Source organism: Rhagoletis zephyria, unplaced genomic scaffold (assembly GCF_001687245.7).
Source record: "Rhagoletis zephyria isolate East Lansing unplaced genomic scaffold, Rhagoletis_zephyria_1.1 Rzeph_scaffold_07121, whole genome shotgun sequence".
NCBI lineage: Eukaryota > Metazoa > Arthropoda > Insecta > Diptera > Tephritidae > Rhagoletis > Rhagoletis zephyria.
The window spans coordinates 1-21,890 of record NW_016164204.1 but is presented as its reverse complement, the minus strand read 5'-3'; the positions used below and the strand labels follow the sequence as shown (position 1 = coordinate 21,890).

Genomic DNA, 21,890 nt, shown 5'->3' with positions numbered 1-21,890 from the left:
ATAGTCGTCGCTTCTTAAGCGGCGTCGTAAAGCCATTGGGCACATTAATCACTGCGCTGAGGTGCGCCGTCGTGACTGCTGCTGTAGGCGAATCGATTTGCAGGCTAGCGGCCATTGCTGCTGTGGGTGTTGGCGTCATCGCCTCATCTGTGGTAGTTTCTTCGCTAATAGCCTGTCGCAACCAGCGTTTCTTTACCGAAGAATTATTGCTGCAAGTGCTAACTTGTAGCGGCAGATGTAGCAGATTCCGCGGCGCAGCACTGACACCAGTGACTGCTGTCGGATTGTACACCACGTTGTTTCCGCGTTCCGTTTGCTGTATAAATTCCTCGACCTTCTGCGCAGCCATGCTGAGATTTTGTGGTTCATCACAAGCCACGGGAGCGGAGCACAGTCCTTCGACTGTCGCAGCATAGTTGACGTTACACTCGGGTTGTTGTTTACTGTAATCACACATCGTTGCTGCTTGTACTAGAGAATCCAAACCAAGTGTAGCGGTGGAAGATGGCATTGGCGCGGAAGTGGCTGTCTCGCCAGCCACTGCTACTGCCGAAGACACTGCCTCTGCGGAAGCATTATTTGTCATAGGTGGTGGGGGTGGTGTTGGTGTGCCGGGCGGTGGGGAATCACTGCCGCTGGTATCCGCATCTACTTGATGTAGCAGCCAATTAGACATGAGCACTTTTTTCGTCTTGGTCTTATTAGGGTACTTAAACTCGCCACTCGGACTGCCGTCCATGTGTTCTTGCAAGGGACCAACTGCAGCCTCGATCAGCAGACAAGCCGAGCTCACCGGTGTAGCAGGTGGAGATGCAGCACTACCGCCGCCTGTTGGCGTTCTATGTTGCGGTGATTTCAACTGTTCGAGCGCATACTGTGGCGGCGTGTATTGTTGTTCTGGCTGATGCTGCAGCTGCTGCTGCTGCAGTACCGGAGATAAGACCTGCGGTGATTTTTGCAGCGTTGGTGACATCTTTATGTCGGGATTCGCTAAAGCTAGCAAAAGACCGGCGGCCTGATCTTCATTAGTAGGCGCTATTGTATCAACGACAATTTCGTTGCTATCGGGATGCATTTGCACATAATTTTGCGCAGCTGTGACAAGCGGAGCTGTTGGTGATAACAACGATGTTGACTCTGCCTCCGAATGTGCTGCGCACTCACTAATACCACCACTGCCTACGGCAGCAGTTGTCGTCAAACCAGCACCACTAACGCCAGCGCCATCTGCGGATTCGTTGCTGCTATTGATGCGACTTTTGCGTCGCTTCCTCGCCTGTGCACTGTGACCACTGTACGATTTGTGCGCCTTTCGCTTTTTTTTGCGCGCGGAGACCGCTGAAACGCGTCCACTGCTGATGCTAGCGCTCATGTCGCTGCCGGCTACGGATTTTGTGGGCGTAGTTGGCGAATTGCTGTTACTGTTGCGGCGCTTAGCGGCAACTGAGGCATTGCCACCCGATTTGCCCTGTTGATTTTTACGAAGCTGATTTCGCTCCATTTTTTCAATGGCACGTAGGATTGCCTCCATTTTACGATCTTCACGCGATAGCTTCGGCTTCTCCTTCGATGTTGGTAGGACTGATGGGTCTTCATTTACGCTACCGCTGCTAGTATTGTGCGCATGATCGTCCTCAGAGAAGCTAGTAGAGCGCGAGCCCGATGACTTGGCGGGCGTTTTGCGCGCACTACTCGAGGGTAAACAAGACACTCCGGCGACGTTGGCATTGACGCCGCCTTGCTTCTGTGGCGATTTCGAACCAGCGTGCGGTGAGGTGGCAACAGCTCCAAGCGGCTGGGGTTGCGGCGGCGGCAATTGACCTGTTATTGTGTTCAGTTGCAGCTGGTGGTCCTGCTGCTGTTGTTGTTGTACTACTGACGGCATGCCACCATCGGTGACATCGTGAAGCGGTGGAAGCTGCATTGTAGTAGCGACATAGTATTGTGTTTGTTGTTGCTGCAGATGCTGCAGCTGCTGCTGTTGTTGTTGTTTTTGTGGTTCGACATCGCTAACATTTAATGCATCAGATGACGCTGTAGATTCGGGAACGGCTATGGCAATATTGTTATTGGATTGGCTTAGTGGGACATTCACTGACACCGACATATTAGTACCAGTCAGTGTTACGGCGGTGTTAAGCGATTGCAAAGCCGCTGCTGCAGCTAGCGATGCATCGCTTATTGTAGGGCCGATAAGAACGTTTTGTATTGGTTGTTGACTTAGCTGTTGCACATGCATTTGCTGTTCTTGCGCCTGACTAATGGACAAATTCAACTGTTGTTGTTGTTGCGGCTGCTGCTGCGTTTGCTGCTGCTGCTGTGGCTGCTGCTGCTGCTCCGGCTGACTAATCGGCTGTTGTAACGTAATTGGCGTGGCTTCGGGTGTAGGAACTTCATCCAGCAGTGGCGCATGTGTTTCGTTAGCCACCGCGTCCACAACGCTCTGCTGCTGAGGCTGCCGTTGTTGCTGTGCAACTTGCTGTGGTGGAGACAACAGCAACGGCGTTGGCAATGCACCCAAGATCTGTTGATGCTGTTGTGGACTGTGTTGCATGAAGAGGGCACTGTTGCTGCGCTGTAAGGTGGTTGTAGCGGGTACAGTACAAGTCTGCTGCTGTGATTGCGTCGGTGAGTGTATGTGTAGAGCAGAAGGTGACGGTATGGACACTGATGGCGATGAAGATGAAGTACAAATACCAGAATCGTGCATTACACTCGACACGGAGGAGGTCGCGCTCATGTTACCATTGTTATTAGGCACCATCACTGCTGAAGTGGCTAGCGCATGTGCGGACAAAATGTTAAGACCGCCATTACTCTTGAATGAGTTGCTGCTGCACATATTGGCGTTCATATTCAGTGGTGCTACTGCAGGCAATGCAACATTTGGACTATTCATGCCACCACCGGCAGCACCACCGATGCTGCTATCGCCACTTGATGAAGTCGAACGATTGCGATTCATATTTTGTGCACCACCCTTCTTTTTATTTCCAACTCCTGACGTTGGCAAACCACCCATTGTGAGTTGTATGGCAGCTGCACTGCTATTTAATTGTACGCCACCATTTAAGGTTGTGGCGAGCGACGACTTGCGGCTGCTAGATTTCGTCGCGCCGCCTGCTAAGGACTGTTGGGTTGGTGGTGGGCCAAAGAGACAATCCTTGAGTAGACCGCATGCGCATGCCGTGCTTGTTGGCTGCACGATGCAGTTGCTCGAAGTTGCCTTTTTATTCTCTATAGCCAGCAAGTCGTGTGGCTCGTGTTTAATGGTAATCTCCGTACTGGCGCGGATACGCATCGTTGCAACAATGAAAAGGTGTATGGTGCCCTTTTCGAAGAGATGCTGTATCTCGGCATTAGGGCGACAAGAACGGCGAACAAAACGTGCCTCATTGCCGTAAGTACGCGTGTCCACGCATATTTCCGGACCTTTAAGGTATGCTGGCTGCGGCGGTATTGGTGGATATGATCCATCTTCATTCATCGTTTGCATAGGCGCCTCAGCATCGGGCAGCTGGTAGAAGAAAATGAAAGGACCAGGAGTTTTATGCGCCTTCAGACTAGCTGCTAGATAATTGCTTGGTGGCGGTGAATTCATATTCACCGATGCATTTTGCGTCTTATACTGCGGACTCAGCATGTATTTGCCACGTAATTCGAAAATTGGAAAACTTGGTGCAATGTCCATGTTGCTTATAAGTATTTTACCGCCCGCGTGTGGCACTGTAGTGGCGCGATTCTCCAAATCATTGTTGCAGCAATCCTTCAACGCGCGATTCTCCGTATTTAGTATGCTCTGTAACAGGCTGGGTTGCTTTGTGATGGCATGAAGGCGCGCGCGCAACTCAGGCGAATAGTGATTCGTTACGGCCAATTCATAATTTTCGATCCATTGTCGCAAATTTGCTGCATGTTTTTCAGCGGCTGTCGCACTTGCACTCGTACCATCACCGCTCTTAGTTTTACGTTTCGTTGTCTTCTTTGTGGCTGCCGAATCTTTGCGCGGCGGTTTGCCACCTGCTGTCGAACCTACACCAAGTTTATCCGCCTTTTTAGATTTCTTGCCCCCAGCTGTGTCTTTGGCGGTTTTCTTCAAAACTTTGCCCTTCTTTGTAGTGCCGGACGTTGTACTGTTCGGCAGGCCTTGCAGCGCGCCATCTCCGCTGCCGCCCATCATGAAAGCGCCCGCACCCCCACGTTGCTGGCCATCACCCAGTTGATAGTTGCCACCCATATTGGAGCCACCACTTAGATAAGCGCCACTGGAACCAGTTGCATGCGCCGATTGTGCTGAGAGCAATAGCTGAGTTTGCTCCTTGCGTTTCATTAACTGCAAGGCACGTGCACGCGCCTTGTCCACCTGTCGCGGTTGGCACACTTCACACTGGTACTCATCGGGTATATTTTGGCGATCGATGCCCATACAGTCGACATGTTGCCAAGCGCTACAAAAGAAAAACAAATCCAAGAGTTAGAGTATGGGTCAGAAAATTAAATGAAATAAAAGAAAGAAGAAAAAATATAATAATGGGCCTTATTAATAAAATCTAAGCAATTGCTTTTTCAAAAAAATGTCAGACCTTTTACTTAAATTCCTTTCAATAAATCGAGTCTGGAATTTTAAAAGCAATTAATTGCCTAGAAAATAAATGGATATTAAGCCAAAGAGAATATAGAATCCAAATAAACCAGCTTTAACCAAAGAAAAGAACAAGAAAACTTTTAAAAGTATACCAAAATAAAAAATTTTAACCAAATACTTTAAATATTTTATTAAAAAACTGCCTTTTCTACTTACAAGCATTTATCACAACATATCATATAGCCATCATCATGCGTCAAATCACAGATGCAACGAGTAACCGAATCATCTTCGGCCTCAGCTTCAGGTGCTGTTTCGGTCTCTTCACCAGGATCAATATCGCCAGTAGCGACACGCGAACCATTACTAATTGCTGAATGTGCATCGTCATCTTGCTGCATACGGGGTACTGGTAAATATAAAATTAATTTTTATTGAATTTATAAATCTATGTATTTATATTATGGAGAAAAAATGGAAAATAAATCCCACTTGTTTGCTATAAATGGCGTAAAAAAAAAGTCTGATATATTAAAAATGTGCTACTCACTTTGCTGTCCGTGCAAGGTGTATGTCGACTGACCACTGGATGGTGGCGTTGGTAGCACCCCTGATGAACCCACCTGGCCCGAGGCCACAGCCGCCCCAATGCCGCCTAATGACCACTGTTGCGCACCGCCTGTATTGCCCGTCAATGCCGATTGCAAATGCGACTGTGTCGTTCCACTAGCACCCCCAATGCCTGCTTTTCCCATTTGCTGTGCATTCGTGCCACCACTCTTTGTAGTGTCTGTACCGGAGAGATGCGCCGGCATAGCATTAGCATAAGTGTGATCCTGTTGAACAGCATGCAAGATGCGCAAGCGCATATCTTGCGTATTTACTGGCGCCGGGCGCACCTCTTCGCCAATAATATCTTCATCTTCACCAGTCCCAGCAGGTACACTAGTGTTGATGCCAGCTACTGCTGTACTGTTCGTGGCAATCGTATAGCTGCTGTTACCAGCTGCCACGGCCGCTGTGGTGGCCGCCAGCGAAGATTTCAATGTTTGTAGGTGAATTATCTGTGCTGACGAATGTTGCTGCTGCTGTTGCTGTGTGTCAAGCGGTATATTCGATGTGCTAGCCGATAATGAAGCCGACGCATGTGAACCCTGCGTGCCATAATGATTTCCACGCCCACCTACACCACTGTTATTTGCTTTATAATAGTCAACAGCACTTTTACGTGTGATGGTTGTGCTGACCTCATATGACTTGTTGCGCTCCAAAGAATGTGAGCGACTACCGGGCGCGCTATGTGTTTGACGACCGATTCCGCCACCAGATTGTTGAGAGATTGCTGCATAGACAGCACTACTACCGGCGCTGCTAGTATGTACACCCGCAGCAGAGAGTGGCAAGTAAGCATTCGCCGATACAGGCCCCTGTTGCACAGTTGTGCTGTATTGTGTATTGATTGTTGAGGGCGCTGACAATTGCTGTTGCTGTCCCATCTGCTGTTGTTGCGCTGATAGTTGGCCAGCGCTATATAGCGGATATTCTTTGGGCGAGAGCAGCACAGATGTTGGCGAAGGATGCTGCTGCAATACAATTTGCTGTTGCTGCTGCGTTTGCTGTGCTGTCGGCGGTGGCATGACAACCGACTTTGGTTGCTGCTGTTGCTGGTAGCGTTGCTGATTGCCGAATGACTTTTGCGCCATACTCTGTAGTATGCGTGCTGACAACTCGTCTGTCATTTGTGTGCCATTAACGATCATAATATCATCGTTGAGCAACGACTGTGAATTGTTGCCGCTGTTGTTGGCGGAGTGCGTTTGTGACTGGTAAATATTATTGCCAGTGGCGTTATCTTTAACAATGGCGCCAGTTGGTGCGTCGACGAACTGTATTTGATGTTGTTGCTGCTGCTGACGTAACGTTACTTTCGATTGTTGCGGTTGCTGCATGGGCAATGTTGGCTGATGCTGCTGTATGACTGTTGCGTGCGTCGAATTTACAAATTTGATGGTGTTGCCGACGTTATTGGTATTATTGGCACTGCCACCCGCAAGTGTGACAACATTGGTACTTGTTGAAAACTGCTGCTGTTGTGGTACATTTTTGTGATGCAGTTGCGTGCTTTGTGGCAAAGATGCGACATGTTGCAGCTGCTGTTGATGTGATACATATTTATTGCTAGACATTTTTGTCACCTTTGTCGTCTGCTGCAGTTTATGACCTCCACCGTTATTACTAACTGTGTAAGTGCCCAGCGGTTGTTGATGCAACATGTTTACGCCGCTACTATTATTATTTATAACATTATTGTACTGTTTGAGCAACTTCGATGTTTTAATTTTGCCACTGCCGCTACTCTGATATTGAGGCTGGTGTAGCTGATATTGTTGTTGCTGCTGCTGTGTGATATAGGTCGTTTTCACACCCTGTTGTTGCTGCATTTGCATGTTGTTCACCACTTTATTGTTACCATGAGAAATTTTTAAATTATTCGACTTCTTCAACATATTGCCAGCGTTACCAGTAACGCTCACACTCTTTGTTGTGGCACTGCTGCTCAAATACTTTTGCCCTCCTACAATAGGTTGCACCAGCATTTGCGTCTGCTGCTGCTGCTGGGTTTGTGGTCCTGTGTTTGCTGTCATTGACGTACCAGCCGCCGACGATGGCTGTTGCATGACAGTCTGCACCCGCGTAAGCATTTGTACGTGGCGCGGTACAGAGAGCTTTTGATAAAGCTGCTGCGGTTGCTGTGATGTACTCTGGCTCGCCTGTTGCTGCTGTTGCGACTGTTGTATATACGTGGTTGACGTTAGCTGCTGTGACTGTTGCTGCTGTTGTTTTACACCCGTCTTGTAGGTGCCCGTTACGGTATACTTTTGTGTTTTTCCACCACCTGCAGTAATAGGTGTGGCAGTTGCCGCTGCTGTGGTTAAATACGACAAGTTTTTAGCACTCATATAATTTATTGTTTGTCCCGGTTGTGATTGGCCGCCGCTGCTAACGCCAACCGTGTGCTGTTGCTGCGCGCCCAAGCTGCCTCCTGAGCCCACAGCCACCCCACTAGTTGCCGACGTGTTCGGCGCGTTAGGAGCTTGTTTTGCCAACACAGTTAAATTGCTTAGCAATACTTTGGATTGGCCACCGACGGCGGCAGCGCTGCCGCTGTCGATAATCATGTTGCCTGTAGTGCCATCTGTGGCTACTATTTTGAAGATCTGCGGATTCAGCACTTCGCCTGTTGTTGATATCATCATGTTGGTGGCTCCCGAAGCAGTTGCTTGTTCAATGAATTCTTCGCTCACTTGAATTACCTGCTGCTGAGGCTGTGCCTGTGATGGCTGCTGGAGATTTTGTTGTTGCTGCTGCTGCTGTTGTGAATGCATTTGTTGAGACAGCTGATGCTGCTTTTGCACATGTTGCTGCTGCTGCTTCGACGATATATGCTGCTGCTGCTGCAACTGTGATGTGGCCAGATGTTGTGACTGTTGCTGATGTATTTGATGATGTTGCTGTTGTGGATGTATTGTTGTATGCTGTATTATTTGATGTTGTTGTTGCTGATTCATCTGTACTAATTGGTGTTGCTGCTGCTGCTGCTTTGCATTAATTTGTAGAATTTTCGTGTTGGTTGCTGCTCTCGTAATGGTAGTATTATTGCTACACTTCTTACTCAAATTGCTGCTGTTACTATTCTTTCGCTGCTGTGCACGTCGCATTAATGGCAACTGCGATTGACTTCTACTACTAGTATTTTTGTTGGTGCTAGCAACATTATGTTTTTTCTGGTGGTTTTGCTGCTGTTGTTGTGGTTGGCGTACATCATTCGTACCATAGTATTCAAAATATTTTCCAACCGATGTTGCAGCTCCAACGCTTGTGCCCTTTGCTATTGTTGACTGCTGTGTCTGATAAAACTGCTGTTGCGACTGTTGTATAGCTAAGTTTGCCGGCGCTGCTACATCACCGGTAGCTGCTGCACTGCCTGATTGTGTTGTCACTGCTGTTGTTGGCTTCTCTACGACAATTATACCAGACGATTGCAATGGCATCATTCGCTATGCAGTACTTATGTATGTATTGTTAGTGCATCTGACAAAGCTGCGATTTGCACTACAATTATTTATTACTTCAAGAGAAGTATAAAAGGTGATGTATTTTTTTAAGCAACAAAGGTCAAATTTTAGATTTACTGTTTTTTCTTGAAAGCAAATTAAAATCCTTTATTAGAAATAAATTTTTGTGAATCCCGGTTACTCTTGTTTCGAAATTCACTCACTTAACTATTATCATTATTTAGGCCAGCCGCTTTTGCTATTCCTACCGCTGCTGCTGGAGGCGGTCCCCCACCCACATGGGGGCTTAATTCGTAACAAAATGTTATACGATTATTTTTGCTGTAATCTTTGTAGTGACTGGTGACTCTAATAATTGGTTGCAATGCTTTGTAGCAGGTGTATAATATTAGTGTGGCAGCTAATTTTACTGCTGCTAATTGTGCTGATGCTGCTTTTGCGGTTAGAAAAACGTTTGTGGCTTGGTAGTCGCGGGAATTTCTAATTGTTCTGACCATTACATTGTAAGCCATTACATCAGGGGACATTACTAAACTGCTGATTGTTTTTCTTTTATACACCGTGATTAATTTCCAGCGCTCTAACACTACAAAGACGTGTTTGCTTTTTTTTTTGGAGTAACTAGTAAATATCGATCCTACGATAATTGGTATTCATAAATTGCTTACCGTCGTGTGTTGATTAATTTTAATTGGAATTAGGAAAAGGAAAAGAAAATGTCACAACAACGTAGCCTACGTTAAGTCTGTGGCATTTGTGGATGCGTTTTCGATTCCGATTCCGTTTACGTTTCCTTGGTTTGCGGTTGAAGCGTCGTTTATTATTTGGCGATTCCACTGTCGTTGTTTTCTGGCTCAAAGGTTGCAGTTCACTTAAAATGTCTTTTAGACTAGTTATATGTATGTGGTTTATTTATATCGTTTTAGTGAATTTTTCGCTATTGCTCGATGTATTATTTTTTTTTGTTTTTGATTGCTGTAAAAGAGGGATAAGGAGAATATATAAATTATTAATTTTAGGGTAGATAATTCATATAATATTAAGTTAAACAAGTGTTGGGAGGAAATATTCAAAACGCCGATTTAATTAACATCCTCAATAGACGGGCTACACAATCGTAAGGACATAAATTTATGTATCTATATCTGGCCAAGAAGTGTCCCTTCCACATATTTCACAAGGTTTTTTTGTTAGAACAAAAATTTTTGCCAAAGCGCGACAAAAGCATGAAAAATTTACTCCCATGCAAGTCATATTGGAATTAAATTATGAATAACTATAAAATTTTACACGACCAGAAAATTTTTAGGAATGCATTTCTAAATATTTGTTCAAAAAGTAGTGAGAAAATGTCAGTGCCAAGAATATACAAAGCGAAGCGAGTAACAAAATATGGTTATGTACATATATATTGTTAAATGCATACATACATATATGTATAGATGCATGTACACTCAAAAGCGATAAAAAGACAAAGAAATAGGTGGCAAAAGTAACATAATAAATTTGGTCAAAACGAATGACAATGATAAAAATTAAAGAAAAAAGGAACTGTCAGGGAAGCGAGCAAGACACCAGTGAACTGCCACGAATATTGGACAAAAGACTGCGCAAGCAGAGAAGTAGCAAGCAAAACAAAATACACACAATTTTATTGATTCCATTGAAGTTGTTATGGCGCTTATGAATATGCTGGAAAAAGTATAGTTCAGAATGAGCCAGCTAGTGTGCAACATAAAAGGCAGAAAGGTATAGCAAAAATGATGAATATAATAATAAGGAAAAAAGTTGAATAGCCATAAAAAATAGAATGCTCAAAAACACGAAAAAATTAAAGTTACGAAAACTATCATCATCAGGCTACTATTATTAACAAATGAAATGTTTCAAAATGAATTTGCGATTAATTTAAAAAAAGAGCTATTCCCTTGAAACTCTGTACACTATGAAGAATCAGTCATCAATGCACCTTAAAAATGTACAACCACACTCACGCGTATGATTTGGGCGCTTGTTACGTAACACCATAAGTACGAGCAACTAGCCGAGTTGCACTGTTTACAGAACAAGCAAACAGAGGCGCGTTTTAGGAGATGAATAGGCGCAAATTCGATTAGGAGGTATGAGAGTGGCAGAATATACGTATAACATTGTTGTTGGTACAGTTGAAAAAAAGGGATGGGCGAATGGGCTTAGTCGAAATGAATATGTGGCAAGCTAGGGATTGGATTTATTTTACTTTGGACAACATATAAAAACACGTTTGTACATACATATATATATAGAGAAATATTTAACAAACATATACATATACACACTTTTAAATCAAACTTTAAATGCAGAAGGAATAACCTAAAAGAAAACAAAAAGAAAAATTCAAATCCGCAGCACAAATATCTAAGTGAGATGACGTAAATGAAATTAGAATGTACAAAAAAAAACTATTTTCGTCATAAATATGGATTGTGGTGGTGCTGCAGACCACAAGACAAGCCCAGCCTTTACAAAATTTACATAGTAATTCTTTCTGCCGCCTTAGCGAATGAACTCTCCTATTTTTCGAACGTACCAGAGTAGAAAAGTTTTAGTATGTATTATAAACTATAATAGACAACAATAAATATAAAATGCGAGTGGGTGGGTGGTTGATATGTACATAGTTGGTATTGGCGCATGCTCCTGTAACGTCAACAAAAATCCCCAGAACTATAACCACAAAACTGATTTTATATATGTACATACATACTATACATATATGTGTTCGTATGGAACAGTAGCTTATGTCGAAAGGCTGGCTTTAGTATAAAGCGTCAATCGCTGCATACGATTGCGAATGACTCACTGGCGCCGAGCCATTGAAAAACTTTTGGCAAATAAACGTGCAGAAAGTTCCGATATTAGCAAGTCAATATTCTCATTAAGTCTCATCAAAAAGTTCCTTGTCGTTTAAAGAATATAAGAAATGCCGCATTATAGTAAAGCCAGCTTCCCGACGTAAGCTACAATTCCATACGAACACAGATATGTACCTAAATTATTTAGAAGATTAATATATTATCCTTCAAATAATTCATGGTATACTGCGAGTATATGGAAATTATTAGTATACCGTGAACCCTAGATTAAGTAAATAGGGCGATAATAATTAGACCCTACAAACGACAAATTTATTATGTGTTGATGATATTTATAACAAATGCATACAAACGAAAGAAGCTGCAATATATAATTTGTGGTTATATATATGTAATTTAATGTACATACATATGTATTTAAATTTGCACTCGAAATTTGAAGTCTTGTGATATACTTCATCATTTATTATGGCTTGTTCTCTGAAATGCAATTTCTTAGATTGAAGCAAATACAATAAAAATTATGGAAAAATGCACAAAAAATGCTTCCATTTACACATTTTCTCTCAATAAGTATCACTCAAAAAAGGTTCCGCAATTATTTTACTTTTACATAAATTCAAGCAGCCACAGTAGGCACCGATTCGCTAGCGAGAAAACGATACATTGTATGTACGCATAGTAGAAAAATGCAACCAACATGGCCGAGAAAAACAAGAGCCATAGAATGGAAGACAAAATAATAATATGTACCTACCAATAGAAGGAGAGCAAGGGGCATAAGAAAATATATATTTTTTCTCAATCAGGCAATCGACTAGCCAAACAACAAACAAGCCTTCAACTAAATGGGTGCCTAGTCTCTACCAGTCAGTTAGTTGCACTTGCTGCAACCAACACAATGATATTGCGATGCTTTGTTTACTCTGACAACAGCATACAGTGCCATTACATGCAACGCCGTCGCCGTCTTCTGGCCATAATCCATCGCAACCGATGTTGTTCACCTCTTTAGCCCACTCCCTCAACACCATACTTCGCCGCTCTTGCTAACGAGTAATGAAAAAATAGCAATAATGCATAAAGTATGAACCAAAGGCAGCCAGCAACTCTTGGTTCTTTGCTATGCCAATCCTCAATTTTCTTTAAGTTGCTTAAAATGTTTCTATATTGCCTCACAGATTTTTTTCTGCACATACTATAGTTTTATGTAGCTATGAAAGTAGATGCATTTTTTTTGTTTTACACAGTACCCATTCTGTTTCTCAATGTCGGCCGATTCGTTAGTTGAAAAGCTAGAACCGAAGAGGCGAGATTTCGTTCTTTTGATGTTTTTCTTATCTTGTCGTTCGTTCAAACTGTGCAAATTTTGGTCTAATAAATTGTTGCGAAAGTAAAATTACTTAGCAGCAATACAATTTATTTTTAAAAGCTCGTTGTACATAAAATAGAATTACAAAATATGCTACGCCAAATGTGAATGCATTAATATATTAAATGAACACCGCTAAGACGGCTAAGAGCGCCAGTTGTTTCGTCAATATTTTATTTATTTTAATATTTATTGGAGATGTTTTATATGTGTACATACAGCTGCGGCCAATAAGATAGGAGCGAAATTCAAAGTGGTATGGAACTCAACTAATAACAAGGTGTTGTCAGTTAAAGTAGTAGAAAAGGTAGTAATTATTTACAACTTTTAATCCGTTGGTGCATACTATTTCAAAATAAATATAAAAAAAATGTTTAATTACAGGCTTATAAGCCTGAATATATGTTTGTATCGGCAGCTCCACACAGGTTGGGACATATATTGTAAGTTAAAAAAAGTAGAGGCAGTAAAATAAGGCAATTTCCTATAAGACTAAATGATTTTTTAAATAGATTCAAACGCATATATATCGATATAATAAGCGAAATCGTAATTTAACCATGCTGCCACTCTATTTCAGTGTAACAGTAGTCCATTTGGCTCGATGTTGTGGCAATGCAGCAAAAGTTATTTAATATAAAAAATCGCCTTTCCATACGTACATACGTCATTTTCCATTGATAACCACAATATCTTTTATATTTTTTTTACATTTTGAGGACAAAAATTATAGAAATCCAGCAATTTTAGATATTAATATCGTTCTGAAAACACGAAGTTATTTAAAAATCGCCACAAAACGGATTACTAAAAAGGAGTATTTTAGATACTATTTCCCAACGAATAGAAGTATACAAATTAAGATCGGCAGCACTGAAAATAAGCATGCCGATCTTGTCAAAATTGCAACAAACACGTCGCTACTGACAACACCTACTTATTATTCCACCATGTTTTCAAATTATGTTTATTTACTTTTAATATAATTTTCATTTAAAATATAGTTCGATCTATAACAAAAAACACATAAATAAAAGCAAGGCGAATTAATATAAGGTGCTAGCAGGAGTACAAAAACAAAAATTTACATGTATTTTGTTTTTGCAAAATGTAGGGACTGTACCGCCATAATTTTTCAGTCAGTCGTCACACAGCATTAAAACTCGTGTGGCATTTGCGACAGCTTATTATTATTATTGTTGGACCTTAAGAACATTCTTCTAAGATGTGCTGCGCAGTCTCGTTATGCGTCCTGCAAAATCTGTATCGCTCATGCGAGTAAATTCTCAGTTTAGTCAGGTGATAGTTCAACCAGCAGTGTCCCGTCGGAATTACGTCGGAATTACTGTAAAAATTCTTAAGTTATTCTTTGATAAGCTCATACATTTTTTTAAGCGTTTTAGGTTATATGTCCCTAATAGTGATTTGGGCTGCTCAAGGCCTTGGAAATTATCCCAGTAGCGATTTTTTTGAGCCTCTTCCTCTAACCAAACAAGGGCAGAAAGTGACCCTTTTCCCCAAGCCACAGAAGGGCTCTGGGCCGGTGTCGCTAGTTGTTTGCGACAACTTACTAAATGAGCTTTTTTTTAATAAAATTTTGTAGTCAAAAATGAATTTACTTGTTGCACGCAGTGTTATAAGATGTACGCCTCGAAGGTTTCTTCTCCTTGGGTATAAGCAATTACATACTTTTAATCTTCACGCATTCAACATAAAAATTGTATGCCTATGGTATGCATGTGTACGCCTGAGCATTTCAGCATCAAAAAGAAAATTCCTAGTACAATTTCAATTACGGTATTTTTGCGATTAGGGTTCGGCACGCACATTGGTGTTATATTGGTTTCGTTGAAGTATGAACTATATATTTCGCTAAAAAAAATTTTATCTAAAAAATAGATGGGTAAAACTTGTAAATGCAAACTGTTTCTAATTACCGGCCCACCAATGTATACACAATAATTTTTTGTACTATTAGTGAGAATAAACGCATAATTTACAGAATACTTTCGTTTTACATATCCATTTATTGTATTAATGAAATTGTGGTAATAATTCACTTTAACTACTCCACTGTAATGAATGTATACTATATTTGTGCGGAACTTAAATATATGAAAATATGTACAAATATTAACAAAATAAACACACTATATATGTATATAATTGTTTGAAAAACAAACTTGAGATTAGCTAGCGCTGCCATGGAATTTTCTATTCTATCAAAAGCAATCTTGTTTCATATGAATGTAATCCTACACATGTACAAAAATGTATCATTTTTTTTATACATTTTTTAATTTAATTTTTGTATGGCTTGTGCCTTCAAAGCGCGAATTCGATGTCTATATAGGGTACATATATATGTAAGTACACCAAACCAGAGAGTCTATACAATATGACTCTAGCGAAGCATGTCTGAATGGGATGTACGGCCACAATATTACTGTTTGCAAGTATAAAAAAGTAAAAAAAAATGCTTAATCTCTCATACATATTTACGACATATGAATGTATGTAGATAGATAATGTATGTTTGTACGTACATTAGAACGTGATATTAAACGCTCACGCGGATGCGTCGTCGTCCTCAAGCCATAACAAACTAACGTCTGCCAAACAACAGCATAGAAATAAATTGCAAAGTTAAACTAGAAATTGCGCCTCAATTATTGTTTATTCAATTAGCATTGTAAGCGGGTAATACATACTCTATACGATGGTGACAGGAAGTGGGGTGGCGACAAAAAAGCGTATTCCGAGAAAAAAGAATTGTGCGACAATATAGTTATTTTGTTTAGAGAAGTACCTACCTGGCTTTGATACTCTTTTTAAAATGCTTTTTGTTTCCGCTGTAAAATAAAAAAATTGTTGGTTAGGGCTTTTGTGAATTGAGGTAACGATATGTACTGTGAATTGCCTAGCCCGCGTTGGACTTATGAGGGTCTATGCGTAATATTTGTATCTTTATTTATGACTCTGCACCACAAAATTATGGGTTCACCAGTAATTTTTACTTTTAAATAAAAATTTCAGTAATTACACACGTGTTAATTTTTAATATCTTAACCCTCATTAGCCCCTTAAATTTCAAACCAAATTTGTCTTTAGGGTAATTTTTAACACTGGAAACTTAACGGGTTTCGGATAAAAAGAAATGTTTATGGCTTTTCTTTTTCTCTACATTTAACACAAATTATAAGTTTTTAGTGGTGGTGGCAAGTGAAATATTTGCAGTGATTTTGGTGAATTTTCATCAATTTAACAACAAATAACTCTTGCTATAAGCCCCCACTTCACTTTTAGAAGGTGGATACCGCCGCTCACTCGCAGCAGTGCATTGTCTCGAAAATTTCTCAATCGCATTCGAAAAATATTGAGTGTTGCAGCGCAACGCGATTTTTGGCGAATTTGAGTAAGATTATAAAGTGTTGAACATAAAAACAAAAATACTTGCAATTAATTTAATATCCTGTCATGAAGTATTTAACCCCTACTTGACATGCTGCTGCAATTTGGGGGGTTGCTGCCCCCGAGACACACCACTGTGCTTCACCATCGAAGAGACGCAGGCAGCTGTCAACCACGCCAAGTCATCGAAGGCGTTAGGCCCAGACGGAATTTCCATGCAGATGCTGAAAAAGCTAGGACCTGCGGGAGTCGAGTATATGACCGCCGCTTTCAACTTGTCACTGTCCACCCTGATCATCCCCGAGATGTGGAAAATGGGTAGGATCATTCCCCTCCTTAAGCCAGGGAAGAAGGCGGACGCAGGAGACTCGTACAGACCCATCTCCCTCCTATCCCCAGTGGCAAAAACCATGGAAGCACTACTCCTCCCCAGCCTGACGAAGCATCTGAAGCTAGCCGAACACCAACATGGATTCCGGAAAATGCACAGCACGACAACAGCATTAAACACCATTACCACACAGATTAGCGAGGGTCTGAACCAACGTCGACCCTGCGATAGGACGGTCCTAGTCGCTGTGGACCTGTCGAAGGCCTTCGACACGGTGAACCACGCGACCCTCTGCCAAGACATCCTGGACTCGTCGCTTCCAGCTCGGACGAAACGGTGGATAACCAGCTATCTGTGTGGTCGTCAGTCATCGGTCGAATTTCGAAACGCCAAGTCTAAGCCGCGTAGAATTAAACAGGGGGTCCCCCAAGGCGGCGTACTCTCCCCGACACTGTTTAATCTCTACATGGCCAAACTCCCTCCGCCGCCAGCAGGAGTAAACTTGGTAAGCTACGCCGATGACTGCACAATAATGGCAACTGGCCCCAACATAGACAGACTCTGTGAACAAATAACCGACTATCTCACCGATCTTTCCAACTTCTTCTCCGCAAGGAACCTCCAAATCTCCGCCGCAAAATCCAGCGCCACACTTTTTACGACCTGGACCAAGGAGGTGGGGCTAGAACTGGACGTCTTCGTCGATGGCGCCAAAATACCGACGACCAACCACCCTAAAATCCTAGGAGTGACGTTCGATAGCCTCTTCTCCTTCTCCGCGCACGCCACAGCCACATGCAACAAACTGCGAGCCAGGAACAAAGTCCTAAAATCGCTAGCCGGCAGCACCTGGGGAGCCAACAAAGAAACCCTGCTCGCGACCTACAAGGCAATCGGCCGGTCAGTGGCTAACTACGCGGCACCAGTGTGGACGGCGGGGACAAGCGACACCCGATGGAGGAACCTCCAAACCTGCCAGAATGCAGCTCTACGTACGGCTACAGGTTGTCATCTCATGTCGTCCGAGCATCACCTACATGAAGAAAGCCAGATGCTGGAGGTGAAAGAGCACAACACCATGCTGTCGAAGCAATACCTCGTGGGCTGTCACCGAGGGGATCACCCCAACAATGCCTTGCTTCGTAACGAACCGCCCCCACGACACGTGAGACGACACCTGCATGACTGGAAAGCGGACATTGAGCCGTACGTAGACCATCCATTCGACGCAGCAACATACAGAGCGGCGCTCAACAGCCTACATAGCGATGCGGTCAGAACGAGCCTCAGTACGCGTAATGACAACATCGTCTTGGGCGGTCGACCGCCGCCCATAGACCCAGAAGAGGTAGAGCTGCCGAGAGAGACCAGGTGCACCCTAGCACAACTCCGTTCTGGGTGGTGTCACCGACTCAACAGCTACCTCTCTCGGCTGAACGCACAAGTGGCAAACACATGCCCTGCATGTGGGCAGGGTCCTCACGACACCCAGCACCTCTTCACGTGCACCTCCAACCCTACGACCCTGACACCAGAAGCGCTCTGGACCGCGCCTATCGACGCAGCCCGCTTTCTCGGCCTCAGGCTCACAGAGTCGGAGGATGAAGACGACGACACATGACAAATCTGGGGGGTTGAGCACTGCTGCTACAACAACAACAACAACATGCTGCTGCAATCGCTCTGGAATTTTTCAAGTTTCGACACTTTTCAAAAATATTTGAACTTGCACTTGGCAAGCAGCTACTTAAGATTTATTATAATAGGTGTATTCACGTATTCTTCCAGCAGAAAACTCTCAGCAGCAAAATTCTAATGAAATTTTATTTGTTCTCTCTCAAAGAGAGAAATGTTAGCAAAAGTACACGAACGCAAAACTAGCAAAAATTTGCAAGTTTTTAGTATTGCTGATCGAAATTTTGTTTGCATACAATAGCATTAAACAGAAAACATGAAAATATGAATTAAAAGTTTTCCTAAAACAATTTTCTAATCAAACATGAGTAAAGGAGTATTTGCTTTCTTCCGATCCATTTGCAATTCTAATAAAATATTTTAAACTTAAAAATTATAATAATAAATCTAAATCTAAATCTAAATTTGAAATAAATTTCCAAACTAGGAGTGTTCGCTATGTACAAAATTTGTACAAGTTGGTACTAATTGTTACCAAATCGTGTTCGTTTAGTCAAAAACCCAGTAAAACTTGGAGGGCTGAAAAAGCTGTATTCGTAATCGGAACGCACTCGACACCACTGTCGACATAGGAAATCCGACAGTGACTTCCACAAAGAAATTGAATCGTATGTTGAAGAAAGTCAGAATAAGAAGAAATATACGTATAGGTCCTGTTTTGGTTTCTACCTGAAATTATTTAAAAAGATTATTATGCTCGAAATGCAACCGTGGACGCCAGCTGGCAGTGAAGCTTGCAAATGTTTGCCATTTCCTGTTCGCGCAAAACTTAGTAAGCTTCTCTCTATTCTCTGAATTTTGGTACTGGCTAATTCTTACTGGCAGTTGTATAGCGTACACTCGTATTTTCATAAATTGAAAGCAGATGACTTTGATCAGCTGGTTTTCATGCTGGCAAATGGCTGCTGGCAAAAATTTTTCCAGCAGAAATTAGCAGGCTTTCATCAGAATGAAATGCCAATTTGGTCTCTCAATTTCCCCTTCTTTGCTGGATTTTTGTGTACGCGAACATGAAAATCCGATAGTTTTTTATAGTTATCAAAAACGATCAATACGCGAATAAACCTAATGCCACGTTTACACTACAGTATTTAACTTGTACCTGTAGTCACAAATTCAAAAATATTGAATTAAATGTGAAAGGACTCATGTAGCAGCGGCAATGTGTATAACTTTTTTAGAGTTATTAAAATGGCAGTATCTATGTACCTACTTATTAATGAAACAAATGAAAATTCATAATTACACACACCTGTTTGCACTTGTTCCTTGAAGGGTATTAATTAATTTAAAACCTTTTTTTCAGTTACTTAGAAAACACCCTCACTGCAGTACCAAGTCAAACATTCGATAAACATTTGCAATCTTTACATAGATTTTCGACAAATATCAAGACCATCATATCATACAAAACCCGTTTTCCAACTTTTGATTTCATTATACATCAAGAACAAGATGGAATGCAGCAATTTGAATAAGTAAACTAGTGTGAAACAAAATTGGTAAACAGACATACGGTAAATGGAGGAGAGCTAATGAGTAACAAGTCCAACTAATTATTCGAAATTTACAAAAGGTGAGACAACCAGTTCCATCAACCCAACGCAAATCACAGCCAACTTCAAGACATACGTAACCAAAAGGCAGAGCAACAAAATAAGCAAACGTATATGCAACGAATGAAAGCAAAACAAATGAAAAATTGGCCACACGAAAGAATGCACAGCAATAGTCAAAATACAGCCATATTGTGTATTCGTTTTAACATAAAGCCCCAAATCAATTTTTTCAAAGCATATAGCCTTCGCATTTTTCAATATGGCGCATAGTAACGAGTAAACTCAACGAATGAAAAATAACGAATGGCGAGTTGGGGGCGAAAACACGAAAAACAGAATTTCTACGTCGTAGGAAATCGGTCTAAATGAAAAAAACTCAATCTGATTTTTCTGGCATGAAAACTTTTAATGATGTAACATCGGGTTTAATAAAACTCATTTATTTGCTCACTTTCCATTATAGTGCGTATTCCATTTATACGTATCATTTTAAAATTATACAAAGTTCTAGAAGCAAGCATAATGTGGAGCAGGCATTAGCTGTTCTAAACATAGAACTGTTAGCAAAGATTTTGGATAGGAAGTTTCAAGAAACATTCTTTTGCTGAATTTTCATTGAAAAATGCGGAAAATCTAATAAGCATGGAAAATGAGCGCTTAAAATAATCCCGCGACCAAAGCTCAAACTTGGCTTGGGAGAAAAATCTGCAATATTCGCACAAATTGTATACGCATACTGTTTTTTCGCCTAATCGTAAAATGGGCTGCCACTAAAGCTTGTGATGCTTAATTTAAAATTAGCTCTTATTTAAAATCAAATAATGAAAAAATACCTTTTGAATTTCACTTCATTTTATATACACACATATACATAATTTCAGCGCCGATTAAAAAATTGGCACATTTTATTTACACGAAGCGCCGAGTTTATCGAAAGACAACAAAAAAAATTTACTTACTTTTAAATTCCTTCACAAATGGTAATCTGCTGCTTTTTTGTCAAAAATTTCAAAAATTTTTCCACGTTTAATTGGGCTAATTTTAAACCTTTTAATTTTCTAGCCTTAATATGGCAGCTTGCTTGCTTTGCTTGCTTCGCTCGCAGAGCTCTGCTGAAATTTTTCATAAATTTTTACTTTTGACACATGCACTCTCAGCCAACTTCATTATATACTTTAGCTTCAGAAGAGTACATACAGCGTGTGAAAAAACGAGATGTGCGCATGAACAGAACAATGTGCAAATAAGAGAAAGCCTATGTTTTTACTAAAATAAACAGCTTGCGTGAAACGAGTTAAAAAGAAATGCTTATATGAACAGCTCAGACACAAGCCTACTCGCAAATTGTGCGACAGAAATAAAACTGGACGCCATTTTTTAATTTTTCATCAAAAAAGCGAGAAAGCTAGAAAGATCGAAGAAAAATATGAGAAACCTAAAAGAACGAATACAAATTAAAAATGGCTGCCTGAATATGGCGATAAAAATACTCGGTATTTCTGGGATTTCGCAGGACGCATACATTTTTTCGAATTTACCACAAAATGAAAATCCTTTAATAGGAATCATTTAACTGACTATGGGCGAAAGTTTGACTCATAATTTGAGAAAAATATTTGTGCCTAAGCAAAATGTTCCAGCGCAAATTTGATGAAATGAACTGCGAGTGCAGTACAAAAGCACACAAACATCATCGGCTAGTGATTTGCGTATGCAGTAAGAATACACAATTTTGTTTCTGTATTTATGACCGAAAAATGGTAGTATACTAAAAAAATTTCAAGTTGAGCACAAAATAGGTGTGCAATCTGCTAAAGCTTACAATTCGTGTTTCTATGTGCTAGAAAAAATAGTGTGATATTTAAAGAACACATGTAGGCATATACATATTCCAAATTTACTTACCTTAATTTGCATATGAAAACTGCCAATCTTATTTTTAATTCAAATTTATAGTCTGCGCAATATACAGCTTTGTATGCGTATAATTGTAGTCATTTATGTAT

The 21,890-nt window shown here is 41.3% G+C and overlaps 1 protein-coding gene across 1 annotated transcript in view; it reads right to left on the bottom strand.

Annotated features, from left to right (window-relative positions):
* The window catches only part of upSET (SET domain-containing protein upSET), a 28,478-nt gene extending 6,594 nt beyond the window's left edge, over positions 1 to 21,884 (bottom strand). Inside the window, 4 exon segments of the mRNA XM_017629826.1 lie at positions 2 to 4,448; positions 4,802 to 4,994; positions 5,136 to 9,636; positions 21,790 to 21,884. Coding sequence (XP_017485315.1) covers positions 2 to 4,448; positions 4,802 to 4,994; positions 5,136 to 8,640 — 8,145 coding nt within the window. The 5' untranslated portion in view covers positions 8,641 to 9,636; positions 21,790 to 21,884.
* Between the last annotated feature and the right edge of the window lie 6 nt (positions 21,885 to 21,890).